Below are 18,476 nucleotides of genomic sequence, written 5' to 3' on the forward strand. Positions count from 1 at the left end.
TCTGCCCGATTTTACGGCTTCCGCTTTCTCGATGGCGAGGAGGACTCGACGAGGCCTTTCGTAACGTGGCCTCCAAAAGGGAAGTGGAAGCTCATCTCTCTTCCTCGATTGAGTGGAAGCCACATGATACGCGTGTAAATTTAGCCGATTGTGCGTTATCGAATGGAAATAACGATCCTCTCTTAAGTAGTTCGCTTTTTGTTGAAGTTCGTTAAGATTCTTCTTTAGAGATTCGTATTCTATTATTTTGGTGAGTTTGGAAAATGATTTGAAATTTGACTCGAGAAGGAATATGATGGTAGATTCAAAACAAAGATTCGTCCGGGGGAATATTTTTACTTTGCGTTAATAACATATTTGGAATTATTTAGAATATTATTATATGCAAATCTTCGCTTTTGTATGTAAGGTGAAATTGATAGGACACGTGTGATGGATATATATCGTAATTTTATCGGGATGACAATTTGATTAAATCGAATTATCGGATTCCTCGACGTGGTTCACGAGCTTTCGTAACCTATGCCCGTGCAAAAGGGAAGCGGCTTCCCATCTCTTCGAAAGCTGTGAGTTCCCATTGAAAGGTACGCCGGGCTACGACACGTGTGTAAATTTAGCCGATTGTGCGTTATCGAATGGAAATAACGACGTTTCGTCTCGTCATTTTTTTGTCGCGTAATTTTTTTTTTCACCATCTTTCTTTCGATTTACATTCTTCTCTACGTACGTGGATTGGAAAATAAAGATTCATAAAATATCTCGAGAAGAGAATGCATTATAGAAACATTCTGAACGGTAAATTTGGAGTTGGGATCTTTTCTTTTTTTCTATTTCTTTCCCAATAAGACGTTGTTCAATTTTCAACGATAATTAAAATGTATCGTTACGCTTTGTTACGCTTGGAAAGAAAAAGGAGCGAGGTTTTGGCCAGGAAGGAACGGTTTCAAAACGGTGTAATCCATCAGCTATCGGTCTTAACTGAAATCTGCTGGTGTTTATACCGCGTCCGAACGGAGCATTAAGTCACGTGTATTCGCGTGATAAATGGACCGGCGAACGGCACGGCTATTAGTCTTCGTTGTCGCGAATTATGGTGGACGAAATTTGTACAAGTACATATGTACAACGTCGTTGCACGGCCACCGAGTCGTTCTCGAACCGGTTACCTCGTCGTTCCTGGAGACTTCCGGTTCATCGGCCGGTTTCCGTTATCGAGTTAAAGTAGTAATATTTCCTTCCCAAGCTCATCTTCGAATCAAAAAAAAAAAAAAAAAAAGAAAGGAAAAAAGAAAGAAAGAAAGATGGAGGCAAGGAGAGAGAACCATCCTTTTCTTCTAAATTCAAAGTAGACATAAATAGATCCGTCCGGGAATGGAGAAAAATGTGCGGCTCGAATGAACTCCCGAGACCAAATCCACGTCGCGGATAATAAAATCTCGTTTCTCGGGAACGTAATTTGCGAGTCATATTTCCCGCGACGGAACGATGGAACTCTCCTGGTCCCCGATTTCATTCGAATTCTCCCTTTTCCACCGAAAAAAAAAAAAAAGAAAAAAAAAAGAAAAAAAAAATGCACCAACTCGGCCTATAAATATAAAAGGGAGTCGCTCGCGCGATAAAGGAAACGTGGTAAACGAGGCGTGCGAGAAAAGGAAAGGGAAAAAGGGAGGGAAAAAAGAGGAAAGCTCAAGATCGAGGCACAGTTTCGTTCGGGTAATATCCTTGCGAGGAATAAAAGGGTCAACGAAGGATAGCTTTCTAGTCTCCTGAGCCCTCTGTATTCTTCTCTTACCTTCCACATGCGTGATGTATACGCGTCGATGGGGCGAGGCAACCCCTGATACAAATGCCACATTTACCTCTAGACATATATGTATGTGTGTGTGTATAAATATATATATATATATATATATAGGCGAAGGGGATGATGAGGGTGACAAATGAATGCGTGGGTGATACGGAGGAAGGACAGATCTCGTTCTTATCCGGCTGAAAGACTAAAGACACCTTGGGGGATGCCGAAAGGAAAAAGACGAAGAAAACGAGATATTCTTGGTCCGGATAGGTTTCGTATCCTAAGTGCGCGATCGAGAGAACGAAGGTCGAATGCTTGCATACGGCAACAATGCTAGGAATTCGAGTTATCTGACGAGTTTCTTCGCGGTCTACGATTGTTTGAGCCAATTCAGAAATAAAGTGATGCTTTCGTGAAATCGCGGGAAAGAGTTGTTATTCTTGGAGAGAATGTATAAGTAATATAATGTAGTTGTCGTAAAAAATATTTGACTCATTTTAAAAGGATCGAAACAATGTTTAAAATTAGATATTGGGAATTATTTATTTTCATTGTTCATTTATTTATCGGTCTGTCGGTCGGGGTCTGTCAAATGATTTAAATTAAAATTGCAAATATTGAATTAACTTTAACTTTAATAAATTATATAAATTTAAATACTTGAATAATAATTCTTTGTTTAGTTAGATTTTTTTTTATTAAACTTCTCCTGCATCTTACGCTGCTTAACAAGTTTTATAATCGTAATCGTAATTCTCATCACTCGTGAATATGTATTTTAATTTAATCTTATGCGCGTAGATACTCGGTTCTACAAATTATGCAAACACATTTCAAGAATAATAACGTTTTTTTGATCATACGAAAATTAAAATTCCAATTTATTCGTGTTTTTTTTACTAATTTTTTGATCTATAAATTTCATTGATTCTTTTTGTTCGCAGAACTATTTACACAAAATGTTTGAGCCAATTCACTGGCCACGAATAAAATGATATTGCCTGAAATCGCAAGAGAGAGAGAGAGAGAGTTATTATTCAAAAATACAATGTTCATATACATGTACACAATTCTATTTATATTATTCCAAATATTCAATAGAACGTGATTCGCAACTTTTATCTTAAGAATTGTTTTCATCTCTTTCATATCCATGAACGATGGAAGATTAAAAAAGATTAAAAGGAAAATGTCAAATATTTTTTTTCAACATGTCAAATATTTTCATACCAACTACGTTATAACAATTTTATGTTATAACAATTACTTATTAAATAACATTTATTCGTTATTATAGTTGATCCATTTTTCATATAACCTCTACCACGATTTGGAATTACAATATTTGCCATTATTATTATACCTTGAACGATAAATTATTGAAGTGATCGAAGTAACTTTACTCGTTAATTAACTTCAACTATTATTATATAAATTTTGCCCTTAACATCTTCAAAGGGGTACGCGCAATATGTGCGCGTAATTTTCACTAGATTAAAATTATATTCTAAAAAAAAAAAAAAAAATTAAAATCTATCAAACAACTTTTCACCACGAAACTACTCGTAACGATAAAAACAAAAAACATGGAAGCATCGATATTTCTCAGCGATCAACTGGTTGATTGAGACATTGAACTAAAAAATTATTGCCTTCGATGTCTCGTATACCATTCTTGAACGGATTAAACTTCAGACCGGCCAATTTTTCCTCATCCTCAACAGCCTTTATTTATCCCGAAATTATTATTCCAAGTTCGTGAACCGCATGATGCACGGAAAATTCTGCTGACTCGCCTCCGATAGCGTCCACGGCCATTAAAACAACGGCACGTTACAAGTAACTTTAGACGTCGCAAATTGCACGTGCCACGAGTGTAGGAGCACTCTACGAGAGGGTGGATCCTCTCCTCACCCTCGCCCTTGTCTCTCCATCCATCCGACGCCGATATATAAGCGATAACTCGATAACCTTCTTATTCCCTTCGACCTCATTTCTCCCCCCTCATCGATTTATAACGTTATAACTGGCCTCGTCTTGCCACTTAAAGCTGACGGCTCTGTCGGCTCCCATCTTCTCCCTCCCTTCCTGTGTGAAATAAAAAGAAAAAAAAAAAAAAAAAGGGAAGAGGAAAAGGGAAAGGAAAAGGAAAAGAAAGACTGGCAACCGTTTCCATTAACGTCACGTTTGATTCTCCGAAACGTTGGCCGTTCCATGACGTCCAATATGCACACGATACGATGTTTGCGTTGCAATAAATATAAATTGGAACGTGGATGTACGGCGCAGATTTCGCGTGGATGCACGGATCGTAAATCAGGTCGGCTTATGCCTCGATACGATCGCTATAAGCTGATCGCGCCATCTCCTCCCATCTCTCCCTCCCTTTCGACGTGCCGGAAGGAAAAAGAATCACCTCTCACCTCATTTTTCGTGAGCGCGAGATAGGTAGGCGGACGTGTCACTCCTTTGATACTTGACAACGCTTATCTAAATGTGTTGGCGTGGAAAAAAAAAGAAAAGAAAAGAAAAGAAAAGAAAAGAAAAGAAAAGAATCATTTTGTGTTTGATCCGCAGATTATTCTACTCGAAAAGAGACTAATCGTTAATAAATTTGAAGAGGAGCGACGTTGAATTTACGACGAAGGGAGCAAGGAATTTTTCTTTTTTTTTTTTTTTCGTGGAACGATGCGTTGTGTTAATAATAATAAAATAAGAAAAAAGATAAGAAAGAAAGAGGCGAAAAAAAGTAAACGGCGAGATTGTAAGTTTTCGTTAAGGAAGGTAAAAAGAAAGTGAGAGGAGGAGGGAAAGGAAAATGGGCAGAGCGAAAAAGCAAACCGGTGTCGGCTGATAAAAATGTTTGCCACCGGCGTTACGGTACGCGACCAAAGTTCCCCCTTATCGTTGATTAAATTAGCGATAGGGAAGTTTGAGCGTCGTTTTAATGGATCGCAAAAACGAGAAGCTAGATAGGGGATGGCGTTACGAAAATCGATGACTGAGCTAATCCAGTTTTTCCTCAATTCCCCTCCCCCCCTCCCCACTGCTCCTTTTGACAACATTTTATTATTCGCGGGGTGGATGGGCTTTCGAATAAGAGGAAGGAAAACTGAGAGACGCGTTCTATCGCAAGATTATTAACGGCGAACGATTTCTTCGTTTTTCCATTCAGACGGTATTAGTTTCTATCTTCCGTCATTTCTCAATGTTATCTTTTTATTTTTTTTTTTTTCATCATGTCACATCGTTGGATTATACGTCAATAAATAAGAAAACAAAACTGATAAAAAATTTTCGATTCACGATAAAGTGATAAAGTATCGGGAAAGAAGAAGATAACAGAGATGCGTTGAAATGACATTCAGAGACAATAACGGTCGCGAAAGTTGAGTGACGTATCGACAAAACGAGGAACGGTTAATCGGTTGTCGGGATAGATTCGTTGATTTAAAATTGGCAAATGTTGATTGAATAAGGAAACGGGGATAGGGGGGGGCCGATGATAATAAATCTGCAGGGACGGTGAGCGTCATCGAAAAATTTCACGGCTTCGCCAACGTCGACACCTGTCGATATCGAGACGTTGCATTAAAATTCACCGGCATGCGCCCGGATTAACCGAGATTCTTCGCGACGTAACTCGCAGCGGCTTCGAAAAAAGCGCCGCGAAATCGCATCAACCCACACGCGGCCAATTTGCTTTTTTCCATGAATAATTCCACCGTGAATCTTCGATCGCCGCTGTGAAACCAAACCAAGGATAACGCGTATGAAATATCAATATCGAATACGCCCCTGCGTCGTATCGTGGAACGAAATATATCCCAACGAAATCCCTTTTGAAAAGGGGAAATTCGAACAACTTTAATAAAGTACAAAATCGTGATCAATCGTATCGTGAAGAAAAATAAAATTTGAGGAGAATAAGTACTTTAGAAAAAGAATTTGAATTTCAAAATCCCTCTTTTTGGAGGCGAATAGACGAAACGAAATCTTCAATTCTAAGCGTTACACGAAACGAAATCGAACTGTGAAAAATTACGAGCGCAAAGACACGATTAAACGCTTTGTTCTTCGTTATTAGGGGAACTGTATAAAGGAGAAGTTAATAATCGGTGTAATAAACACGCCCTGCTCGAAACGGAGGGCCTCGTATCGACGGCTGTCGATATCTCGCAGCCCGGCATTAAAATTCACGGTGGCGTTTTCCGATTTAGAGAGAACTTTTCGACATCGCCTCTCTATCTCGAGCGAGGTACATCGAGTTTACGTCGCCGGCGTCGCGTCGTCGTCGTCGTCGTCGTCGTCGCCGCGTCGTCGTCACGGTGCATTTTCGGCCGGTCGTCGCCAACCTTGTTACTTTGCATTCGCGAACGACCGTGTCCGCCGACATACGCTATGAAAAATACATAATTCTTCCAGGCCAGAAGCGAAGTGTCAATAATAATACCTACGTCTACGCGTTCCGCTCCAATGGCCGGCGGAATATTTCAAATCCTTCCCCTTTTTATTTCACTATATATATATAATGCCCGATTCCTCGGTTACGGTTGACATATTCGCGATACCGAACGATCCGTTACGTCGATCCGCGATAAGAAGCGGAGTGGACCACCCTCGTCTCCTCGTCTCTTTACGCCCTTCCTCCACCCTTTCCATCCTCCCCACCCGCGACATCACGTCCCGCCCCTTCCTTCGCCCGTTCGCCGTTTTATTTCCACGGGCACCCAATGCTTTTCTCATTTCGCCTCTTTGTGATTTTTCGTTTCGTCTATTTTCCCCGTTTCTTTGTTCCCTTCTCGCGCGTGTCCCTTTTCGTGTGTGCCATCCCTCCTTCGTCCACCTGTTTTTCAACCATTCTAGCCGGAGCCACACACACACACACACATATATATATATATATATGTGTGTGTGTGTATCTCTCTCAGACACGAAACTTGCAGCTAGACTCGCGTCGCCTGCGAGGATGGTGGAATAGGGGCGAGGCGGGGGGAGAACGTGATCAACGATAAATCAGAACGGTGGGTGTAAATAAAAATCTTACGAGGAGGAAGAATTGGAAAGGGGGAGGACTTTTTTGCGAAGCGAAAGGCTGCTGCTTTTGTCGTTTCGACCGGCATCCAATTTGAAATTTTTCATCGGCCGCGATAACCGATACCGCGATTTGTAATTTCGACGAATTCAACGTTCCAGACGTTTATTTACCCGATATATTCCTCTCCCCCGTTCCACTCTACATTCTACCCTCGGATTATTTATAACTCTATTTGCTACATTCGAGCGGAGATAAATAGTCGAGACGCGATAAATTATACGTTTCACAAGTTGCCACTTAATTCCATCTACATCTTGGAAGCTAGCTTGGATTTCTGGTTTTTTTAAGAAGAGGAATACGGGCGGGATTTAAGAATGATATTTCGATTAAACGTCGAAAAATTGATAAGTGACATAATACTACCGTGTGTATATATATATATATATGTATAGAGATAAAATGCTTTCCACCCCATGTTCTGCACACCTGACGCCGCGTATAAACGATAGCGCGAAGAATTTGCTGTCAGATCGACAGGTGATTGTTAGATTCAGGGGCTTCTCTTGGTAACTTTGATTTCGCGATACTTCGAGCGAGATCGTCAGGGATTAGAGAAGAAATCGACTGGTGTCAGTTATTCTTCTCGTCCTCTCTTTTTCCTCTTCGAATTAAACCTTGTTGTTATTCGTACGAAGAAAGAAAATTTTTACTCAGACTTTGTATTATTTTTTCATATCTTATATAGTTTTTTCATTTCTCAATCTTAATAAATTTTCGTTTCGCTTTTATTTTAAATTTTATTAAATTATTTCATCCCTCTAAGTATAAATCATAGATCGAAACGAGATCGATGTCTCGTATTTCTAAATCCCAACGGGTATTTCCTACCCATCCTTTACACAATGCTTTAAAAATACTTAGAGATACGTTTCAAAAGAATATTTTCGTAGAAAATCATCGGAAATGCGAGCGGGAAACGTTGTAGAATTTTATTTTAAGATCGGCATCTTCAACACAAGAGAGTTTAGGTGCAGCATCCGTGATAGAAGGAACGGCTCCCGCCGATATATCGAGAAAGGGTGTATTTATTGGAAAAGCAATGAGATCTTGGTCGTTGCCTCGGCGAGCTTAGATCAGAGATAGCGCGAAAGGAACACCCGAGGGACTTTAGACTAAAAGTTCCGCCCGAGACTCTTCGCTTTTTCCTTGCTTAGAGTACGAGTTTTCTTCCCCCCCCCCGGCAAGTTTTCGCCGGCGGAACGTTCACCACGTATGTCGGTGCACGCCAAGTATTTCGAAAATGTGCTACCTTAAATGTTAATTTAAATTCTGAACGATGCGACGCACGAAACTTGCCTCGATGGGGGAAGCTTTAAGGAAAATTCGCTCGAATAAATATCATTTTTTTCCCCCCTCTAAAGAACTTCCTTCCAAACGCGTTATTTTCCTACGTACGAATTATCACACCAACCGTAAGAATTCTTACGAGACGCTTATATCAATATCTATAAATATATTTCAACCTTCTTTGATATATCTTTCATCATCCTTTTCTTTTTGTATCTTCCCTTCTCTCTCGTCGAATCGTGAATTTCAAAAGGCGCGTACGACCTCGGAAAATTTCCTCAGTCGTGGTCAATGACGAGATAATAATAACTCGAAATTTTAAACGTTCGAACGAAATTCGAACATTTTGACACCTGATAATTACGATAATAAGCTTTGGAAATTAGGAACGTCGAGCAGTCACGCGGCGGCATGCCTACGCGTTCATTGATTAATATGATCAGATTTTACGGCATAAGCCAATAACAAAACGTAATCCGGGGGTATGCGATTCGCGTAACCGGAAAATTATAATCCTCCTCCCTTCCAATTGGATTTGGCATCGAACGAAAAAGAACGCGAACAAATTCTATTCAAATTATATTATATATATATATCGTATTCCGTATATAAAATTCTTCGTACTTGAGATACAATCAATTCTCGAAACCGGCCGTTTCGATAACGGTAGAAACAAGCGAATTCCAACGACGGATAGCAACATGCTTCTTCCTATTCGCTTCGAAATTTCCACATCCGTGTATACGCATCTTTCTCTTTCTCTTGTACAAACCCTCGCAAGAGAACGACGCACAGCGAACAGACACCGATCTCCCTAGCTTCTTCCTTTTTTTATCTCGAGAAAGAATAGAGACACGATGCTTGTACCGGATGCGAGTGCACAAGGCGGCTGCGAGTAAACGAGAAAAATGCATTTCTGTTTCAGGAAGCGCGTACATCATAAGATGGAGCGCCCCTCAGTTGATGGTGGTTGCGGTGCAGTATATCCTCACGGGGCCCTACATGCCCCCGTACGTGCCCCAGACGGCGAATTAGAGGATGGATCTGAGGGGAAACGTGGCCGATGTTCGTCCAGCACCATGGTTTTTCCTCTCGCGCCCTGTCGCGTCGTCGTGACCTTTGCGATATCGTCGCATCCCTATGGGGTGAGGGAGGGAGGGGGAGCCGTGTACGACGATACCTTCGATATTTTCCATTGGATATGTCCAAGATAATGGAAAAAACACGCCTCTTTCGTTTTTTTTCTTTTTTTTTTTTTCTTTACGTCGATCCAAAGAAAGAGGGTATTTTCTTTGAAACGAAAGAGATGATTGAAATATATATATATACATGTTCGAATTGTTTTATCATTTCTTTTCGAATTGGCTTTAAGGAAATATGCTGCTTCGTTGCATCGAAGAAGCGAAAACGAATTGTACATTCGGCTATGATATCCCAGATATTAGATTGACGGTTGATGGGATACATTAGCGAAAACAGACGAAATTATTTGCCAGGTGGTTGTACACCTTCAATTGGATTGTTAATTGCAATCGAATATTAATTAGAATAATTGAATTACGTTATAGGTTGGCTGCCGGATTACGGGCTTAATTAGCATCGGATAGTTATTGTGAGGCGAATTATCTTGGTAAATTATTTGTCAGAAGTAATGACGTATGAACGGTGAACGCGGTGGTTGTTATACAGTAGCAATATGACGTTGCATCTGTGTGATACTATAAATAATTAATCGATACAATTAGGGGGGGGGGGGAAGGAGGGAACTTTGCGTTAATATTTATCTTAACGTTTATCTTAATTGCTATTCAGACACTTTATTATATACGATCATATTTTGCAATGACGATATCAGATGGCATGCTACTTTCAATTAATTCGTTAGAAATATCGTTTGCTTTAATATATACATCGACATCGGTTGCTGATTAATTTCATCAACCAACGAAAACTGTTCCTTCTTCTATTCGATCTATAAGAGACGAGGAAATCGTAATCAAGATCTTTTCAAACCATTATTGAATTAATTGAGCGTTTGTTGAAGAGAGAGATACGAGGTTGGGATTAAAAAAAAAAGTGTAAGTGTATAAAACGGGGGAAGAAACGGAGATAAGACAAAATGCTCCAATTCTTTGAAAGCATCTCTCGGCCTTTTCGTCGAAAGGACGCATATTCCGCGATAAATTTCGAAAACAATCAAACTCGACCGTCTTTCTTCTTCCACCGTTCGAAATGATAAATCCGCCCTCCGAGAATAACTCGACCGAATTCTGAATTCTCCTCGACGCTCCACCGACAGTCTTCCCCTTCGTATTCACTGCTACGCGTAACGGAATAACGTCGATTAATCGAATAAAAACGGAAACGGGAAAAAAGTTACTCGGATAAATTTGGAGGATCGCACGATCGAGGCGATGAAAAGACAAGAATCGAGGGCGCGATTCGAAAACGGTATCTGGCCTCCAAACGCGTGGGCGCGAGGTTTGAATGGGAAATCTCGAGGCACAGAGACTTCTCGAGCGCGAAGCAGGAAGTAGTTCGAGATTACGCTCGAAGGAAAGAGAGAGAGAGAGAGAGAGAGAGAGGGAGGGAGAGAGAGAGAAGAAGGGAGAGGGAAGAAGGGAATTTGATTAATGCTCGAACGTGAAAAATGGCGGAATCGAGGAGAAGAGAAGGTTGAAGGCAGAAACGGCAACGCGATGGTTTTCGCGATATTTTTAAAAACGGTCGCCAGAATCCAATTATCGAAACGGTTGGTTGGATCGTTGCTGGCCGGCGAAAAATTTCGTTCCTAGTTTCTCAAAAAAAAAATTTCACGTATCTCGGCAAAAAACTCGCCGGCCAGTTGATTTTCCGCCCGACACGTTTCAACTTTTACAAATTTCGCCCCATCCCCCCTCCCTTTCCTCCATTTTTTTTTTTTCAATCCTTCCTTTCGTTCGCGATATCGTTATCTAATAAAATCGGGCAAATGTTAATGCGAAGTAAAAATTGTTCTTTTTTTTCTTTTCTTTTTCAGCCGCGTTGAAAATTCCTTTTTTCAACCCTCCACTCCGATTTTCAACGTTTTCTTTCTTCGAATCGTGCGAACGATTTACTCGAAATCCGTATAGCAAATGGAAAACGATATATATATATATATTGAAACGAAACGAGGGAATTTTCTAATTTTAACGCGATAAAAGTGTCAGTGGGGAGGGTAGCGGTCTAAAAACATTACGTGAAACGGGTCCGACTCGCCCATCGGGGCCGGCTCCCTCTCAAAGACCGAAATTACTATGATTTTCAGGCGAACGTATTAATCATCCCGCTCGCCTGTAATTAAGAAACTTTCCATTACCGATCGTGTAATCGGCACGTGACGTGTAATTGGGTTTCGCGGATATCGCCTGTGAGAGGGTGGTAAATTAAAATAGCTCTTGCTCGAATTAATTATCGAAAGAAGACACAAAGACATCAAACGATACGGAGAATCCAATTCCGGGCACGGCTGATGAACGAATCCAGCCGCCGCGTGTCGAGTATAACGGTTAATCGAAAAGCATTCGATTCACGAAGAAATGGGGCCGGGAGAAATTCAAATTCGCGCCAACGTTTCATAATCCAGCCGGAACGAAGCGCAAATATTAATAACTGGCCGTGTTTTATCTGTAATTCAATTTCCCGGACCACGGTAATTAAATACCACCCCCTGTAGCATTCGTTCATGAAAATTTACGACACTTTTATCACGGCTTCTTAAGCCCCTTCTTTTATTTCATCCCTCGAGTTTAATCGAGACGAACGCGTTCCAATCGTTCACGTCCTCGTTCGTTCGCTTTTACGTTAACAAATATGTAAAATCGACCGAATTTCTATAATTCTTATATCATCGGTTTGCGAAATTGCTATCGCTGTAACGAAAACTAACTGGAAATAAACTAACGACGAGAGTTGACGACGCTTCACCGTTGGTCAACGGCGTAATAAAATTCCAACAGAATCGTTGGAAACCATTTGTATGTCTGGATAATTCCGTTGGTCGGTCACCCGATCAGGGAAGCCAGTATGAAAAGTTTCGATCGCGCGAAAAGGGCTTCGATATCATTCCGACCGGAAAGTCTCGTAACTGGAAAGTTGCCTCGATTCGAAATTGAAAACTTCTTCTTCGTCGATACAGGCGGCATCTTCCCTCGAATAAAGATTTCTTCGAAAACATGGGCATTTTGAAAAACGAAAGGGAAAAATACTAGGAACGTGATTCCTCGTTCAACGTACGAGAACGAGATAGAAAGAGAGAGAGAGAGAGATTCGTAAAACGTACGAAAGACTCCAAGAGATTCGACGAGATTCCTCGGGATCTCCAATCCCAGGATTACGTGCATCGAGAAACCACTCTGTCTCTATTTTGGGATTAGCATTTAAATGAAATCGCGAATTAGCGCGGCGTTTTAGATTTATCTTGGGACAGGGAGGGAGCGAGCGTCGCCAACGAGGCGCCACGCGGTCGAACGATAAACTTCATTCGAATTCGGACCACGAAACCAGCCGAAACCGGTTACGTTATAATTCCTCCTACAATCCTCCTCCCGTAATTGCCGCTACCTCCAACGATTTAATCAAGATATCTCTATTCACGATGGAAATAAATAATCGCAAAATATCCGCCGCGACGTCGAGCGTCTCTTTTTAAAAAAATTTACAACAACAACAACAACAACTTGGTTCAGGTTCTCGCCATTTATCCGCGCCACGTCGCGGGAGATCGTCGACGACACAATGTGTGCGCGTGTATGCCCGCGTGAGACGAGACAATTCGGATTCGAGCCACGAAACAACGCGCACGGGCGAAATATCTCACGCCAATATAATTGTACGCGTTTCAGAGGTATCATTTCGTAATCTATGTAGCGCTGGTCGGATGGGGGATTATGTTAAGCGATGCGTGAGCGGGTACAGTGGACGGGAAGCCAGGCGTAACAGAGATACTGCTCGGTGACGTCGTTACACGCCACGGGTGTATTCCCCGTGTCCGCGGCCCGTGCACGCGCCGATAGAATACACGCCTCCCTATTTAGATGCGTATAGGATAGGAGCACGAGCGACGTGAATTTTATTCGTTCCTCTCTCTGTGTGTCTTTCTCTCTCTTTCTCTCTCTTTCTCTCTCTTCTCGTTACGAGGGATTAATACACGTTCTAGTTTCGATTTCCTGTTTCCTGCTCGACGATATCAAAAAGGAATCGGATTTCTTCTTTTGGACGTTTCTTTGAATTGAAGAAAACGAACGAAGAAATTGAAGGAACGAAACGACATTTCTCTCTTAACACGTTTCGCTGGTGTGTCGTTTAAAGGGAAACTGGAAAATAAAAGGAAATAGTGGTGAATGGTTAATGCACATACCACTGTGTAATAATCAGCTTTGTTGAATTAGGTGAAAATTGAATAGGCATTTGGATGAATCGTATGTATATATATATATATTTATATGGGATTTTATTAGTTTTATTAAATTTCTTTTTTATAATTCGAAATGTTATTGTTCCGATAAAATATGAAATACGGTAAAAAAAAAAAAAGAAAAAAGGTAATCGTTTAAGAGTGGAACGTTAGAAAAGACGATATTACCCTACTTTTCCCTTAAACCCTGGAAAGATTGGAAAATTTACATGGCAAAGAAGGAACATTGGGAGATTGTTTAAAACGGCGTCGGGTGTGTGTTAAGGTTGATTTAAGTTGACTCTAGTTTGCTCTTGCGAGGAGGCAAGCCTCCTCGACCAGACGAAGAATCGAGGTTATGCAAATTACTCCTTAAGTAGATGATAACCCAAAGTTAACCTAGATCCGAGCCACGGTTAAGCCATTCCGTATCTTCTTATCCCCCGCTATTATTTTCCTTATCCCCCACCCCCGATTACATGTCGATTATCGTCGAGCCGTCGTTAAATTTTTCATTGTTTAGCGCAGGATAATGTCGCGGATAACGTCGTTCCTTGAACGTGATAACAATTTCGTCAGAAATTGTTGGAAATATGTACGAGTACGTATTTCACGAGATATTTCAAAATGAACCAAAATTGTTTTTTGACGCGATGATGTATGATGGAGTATTATCTTCGGTGAATGTAACGCGTTCGGGAGAAGGGGACATCAAGCGCGTTTACCGTGACACGAGTTTCGATTAATAAGCAGAAAATTACGACAGTGCGGGCAACAATGGGACCGTGCAGACTAATGGTCTCGATCCCGCTTTTCGCTATGGTGAATTACAGAAAAGAGAACGAACGAACGGCTTGTATTTAATGTATTCCCTGTTTATATCGTTCGAGCTAGATTAAAATTTAATGTTTTCGCGATTTCATTTGACGCGAAAGTATTACATACGAAACGATCGTTACGAGAAACTTTTTACAATTCGATGGATTTCAAATTACCTTTTAGCTCGAGACATTTTTTATTTTTTTTTTTTATATTATATTTTTATATCTTTTTTAGAAAGTTTATTATTTTTGTTTTTTTCTTTTCAAATAATTATTAGATCGAATAAATCTCGAATACTTGTATTTATTTCGGGCTGTTTATTTTGTTACCGTCAAAGTCGAGAAATTTATTCGGCTCTCGAATATTTAACACGTCAAGTAGTATGAATCGAGCATGTATCAGACGCTTGACGAAATTTATCACTACGACCGACAATTATATTTCATCTTATAAATTCGCGCAGACAACATTCCCGGTGTAATATTTTATATCGCCGTTCTCGTGAAAAAACAAAATATATATTACTCGTATTAATGCAATAACCGAGACAGAATCGGGCAAATTTTATTCCCGTTTTAAATCTCAAACGTTCTCGCTAATTCTCGTGAAATTTGTAAAATATATCCACGATCTTCTTCCCCATTACAAATTAATAACAACGTTTCATTCCTCCCTATACAACTTTCCGACTAATTCAAATTGGCATATTTGGCTATAAAAAAAATAGCAACGATTCGATAAATGGAATCGCACGTGAAAGAGAAATCCTTCGAGAGGCAAAAGTTCGAAAATTCGAGGGAGGATCGAGATACCGATCGAGCGAATAATAATCAAAAGTTTACGCAAAGAATTTCTATCATATCCTCTCCATACGGAGCCCAAAGTTTAAGGTATTTATTATTTTTACGCGGGAGAAATTTCTTTCCACCGCGTTATTCCCAAAGAAGAAGAGGAAAGTTTCACTCCCTGTAAACTCAACAAAAATGGCCGAGGCTTCGGATAAAAACAAAAGCACAAAATTCGTGACATTTTTTTCTCTCAATTGCAAAGATTTACGCGTTTTGTTCGAGATCTCATCGCGAAAACAGGAGAGGAGAATTCCGTGAGAGATTGTTGGACGATGATCGAGAACCGGAGCTGAGAAACAAGAGGATCGATTTAAATTGCTCGGCCACCGTGAACGTATTTGCATGATAGTGATTTTCGTGGTTGTGCCACGAATCAGCATAATAATACTTCTGAGAAATGTAACAGACTGGAATCGGACAAGAGCTTCTTGTATATGTATATATATATATATATATATATGTATAATATTGTACGAAATTAGAGGTTAGAAATGGAATGATGGCATGGGACGGTTAGAAACGGATCCTGTTATACATAATCTGTGTTACGGTCCACGAGCTTTTCTCGTCCGGTTTAACACGCCCCATTCGTGGCAGAATTCACCGCGGCGAAAGTATTGTCTCGTTCGCGAAAACTCGCCCAATCTGTTGCTCTCGTTTCTTTCGAATGAGTTTCCATCGAATCTTTTTCTTTCTTTCTTTTTTTCTTTATTTTTTTTTTTTTTTTTTTTTTCATACGCGTCATCGAACGATCGATCGATCGAAAATGCATTCTCGTGTCGCGAAGAAATTTAATCATAGACGCGTATGATACGCGTTTGAAGGAATAAAGTTCGGTCGAATTCGTCGAATTTGCATTATTTATTTTTAACCAGGGACCAGACGATCGGGGAAATTTTTTAGCGGGATTAATATGGAAAAACCTTGCTCGGGAAATATCTTTAAAATCCACTCGGAGTTTTAATCACCAGGCAGCCGGCGAAACCAATAAAACTAACCGCTGTTATACATATATACGTATACGTATATATATTGAAACAAAAAAAAAAAAAAAAAAAAAAAAAACGAGGCCATTGTCCGTATTTCGTTATTTTCATATATTTACCGGAAAAACAGGATATATCGGAGATTAAAGGGGAGAGAAGCAGAGAGGAGAAATATCTTGATTACAATTACCTCCAATCGCGTAAAAAATAAAGTGAAAAAAAAAAAAAAAAAAGAAAAAATTTCCCGGGACAAAATAACCGGGTGAAATTTATATACGATTGTTAAACAAATCAGAATCTCGCGAAAAATTGTGGCAAAGTCGTTGCTGGGAAGTGGAAGAACGGAGATACGAGAATATTTAAACGAGACACGCGCTTCGAAACTCACCCTCGTCGATTCTTATCGCTCCTTTTTTTTTTTTTTTTTTTTGCACACGAGGTGCAACTGTATCAGGCGTCATAAAAGTTTGCTCGTTGCGCCGAGAATCACCGGGGTCCCGTCAGAATCGTGAAGGGAACGAAGGGGAGAGAGAGAGAGAGAGAGAGAGAGAGAGAGAGAGAGAGAGAGAGAGAGAGAGAAAGTGTCTAAGTGGAAAGGAGGGAGAAGGAGGGAGGGGTGGATAAGGGTGAAAGGGAGTAGAGAGGGCGCGATGTGGGTGGAGAGATCCTGTTATACACAGTCTGTATCATCACTTTGCGATGTACTTGCGAGCTTTTCCCGCCTCGTTTAACACGGCCCATTCATAATAGGGTGACGGGCGTAAAAGTATTGCCGGTTATCGCGGTGGCCGCACCACGTACCTCGCCAAACATTGTCCGACCTCCGATTTACCACCTCTACCCGGCCACCCTGTACAGGAACACCTATTGTCCTGAGTTACGATGCACCGAGGTCGGCCACCCACGGGCCGACACTTTTACAGGCCCGACCCTTGCCGCCTCATAATTGCCAGATTGCTGAACGACAAAACTAGCTATCCCCCCTTCTATTGCCTTCTACACGAGTGAACGAGAAATAACGCGATAAATCTCGTTACGTAGAATACGCCGCCACAATGCAGTCTCTCGTTTATATTGAATATCGCGTTCGGTTTTTTTTTTAAATTACCGTAGAGGAGTTAGCCCCATTTAATTACGAGCAGGTCGAAGTTCGTATCTTTCCCGTTTACCGATCAAGGTTTAAATTTTTCTAGTGGGCGAAAAAATATTTAGAGAAAGAGAGGAGAGATAAGTAATAGTTTGAAATTATTAATTAAAATTTACAAGCTTTCTAAAATTTTGTGTGTTCCATTTCCATTTGGTTACGAATAAAATTCGTGTCAATCTCAACCCTCATTTTCCCTCGCGATCTATCTTCCATCTGTAACCATCTTCCATCCCTTTGTTTATCGGCGAAATCCAGTTTATCGTATCGTTACGTTTACCCTCCAGAGATCCAGTCGTTTATCAAAGTCCGTTGTATCACGATGATAGAAATCCTTTGAGATGCACGAGTATCCACGTTTAAGTTCCTCCGGGGCCGCTCTCCTAATCGGAAAGTTTGATTTAAACAAGAGAGGCGGTGGCCGCTTTGTCTTCCTGTCGATTTAAGGAGGGGGGGGGGGNCACGCAGCGCGCCATCCCCGTGGAAAGATCGGGACTTACGGGGGCGAAACTTCATCGACACGGGCCAACTTTTCCACCAACTTGGCGAATTTATTTCACGGCCGTATCAGACACGCTGATCCCTGGGAGCTTTCGGGGAGCTTTCAGATTCGCATCGACCGACTTTCGGATCGTCCAATGTTTCGAGTTCACCGGTGTTTCTCGGTTCGCCCGGGGCCCCAGTTACCGTTCGACGAACAGGCCGAGACACGAGAAGCGATCGTTCGGTCGTTAAGGCGTCCAAATCTCTTAACGTCGTTCCCCTTTCGCAGTTAAAGTTGCGGGGGAATTCCACGGGACGTCCTCGTTTTATCAATTCCCGGATAAAAGACAGCGGTTAAGCTGTCGCTTCGGAAATTTCCTTCCAAAGATTCGAATGCTTCGCTTTCACAAATTGTTTTCTTTTGTAATTTTAACATCTCGAGATGTATCGAAATATTCAACTTTTGACAGTTACAAAGTTAGAAATTCCTGTATATTAGCTTTTTTAGAGAATCTAGAATCTAGAATCGGATCTGATTCAATCAAATTTACTCGTTTTCAATAAGAGAGGTATCGAATAATGGAAAACTTTTTCCTT

The 18,476-nt window shown here is 40.8% G+C and overlaps 2 protein-coding genes across 7 annotated transcripts in view; one reads left to right on the forward strand and one right to left on the reverse strand.

The window, feature by feature from the left end:
* The window catches only part of LOC122715972 (lachesin-like), a 312,154-nt gene extending 302,315 nt beyond the window's left edge, over nt 1-9,839 (forward strand). For all 6 annotated transcript variants that reach the window (XM_043938612.1, XM_043938611.1, XM_043938615.1 and 3 more), the window contains one exon: nt 9,106-9,839. In XM_043938612.1, the coding sequence (XP_043794547.1) occupies nt 9,106-9,215 (110 nt within the window). In that variant the 3' untranslated portion in view covers nt 9,216-9,839. The remainder of the gene's footprint in view (nt 1-9,105) is intronic.
* The window catches only part of LOC122715971 (COP9 signalosome complex subunit 2), a 68,648-nt gene that overhangs the window by 12,818 nt on the left and 37,354 nt on the right, over nt 1-18,476 (reverse strand). The gene's annotated exons all lie outside the window — the stretch shown is intronic.

This window comes from Apis laboriosa, unplaced genomic scaffold, assembly GCF_014066325.1.
Source record: "Apis laboriosa isolate Shangri-la unplaced genomic scaffold, ASM1406632v1 scaffold40_cov151, whole genome shotgun sequence".
Taxonomy (NCBI): Eukaryota; Metazoa; Arthropoda; class Insecta; order Hymenoptera; family Apidae; genus Apis; species Apis laboriosa.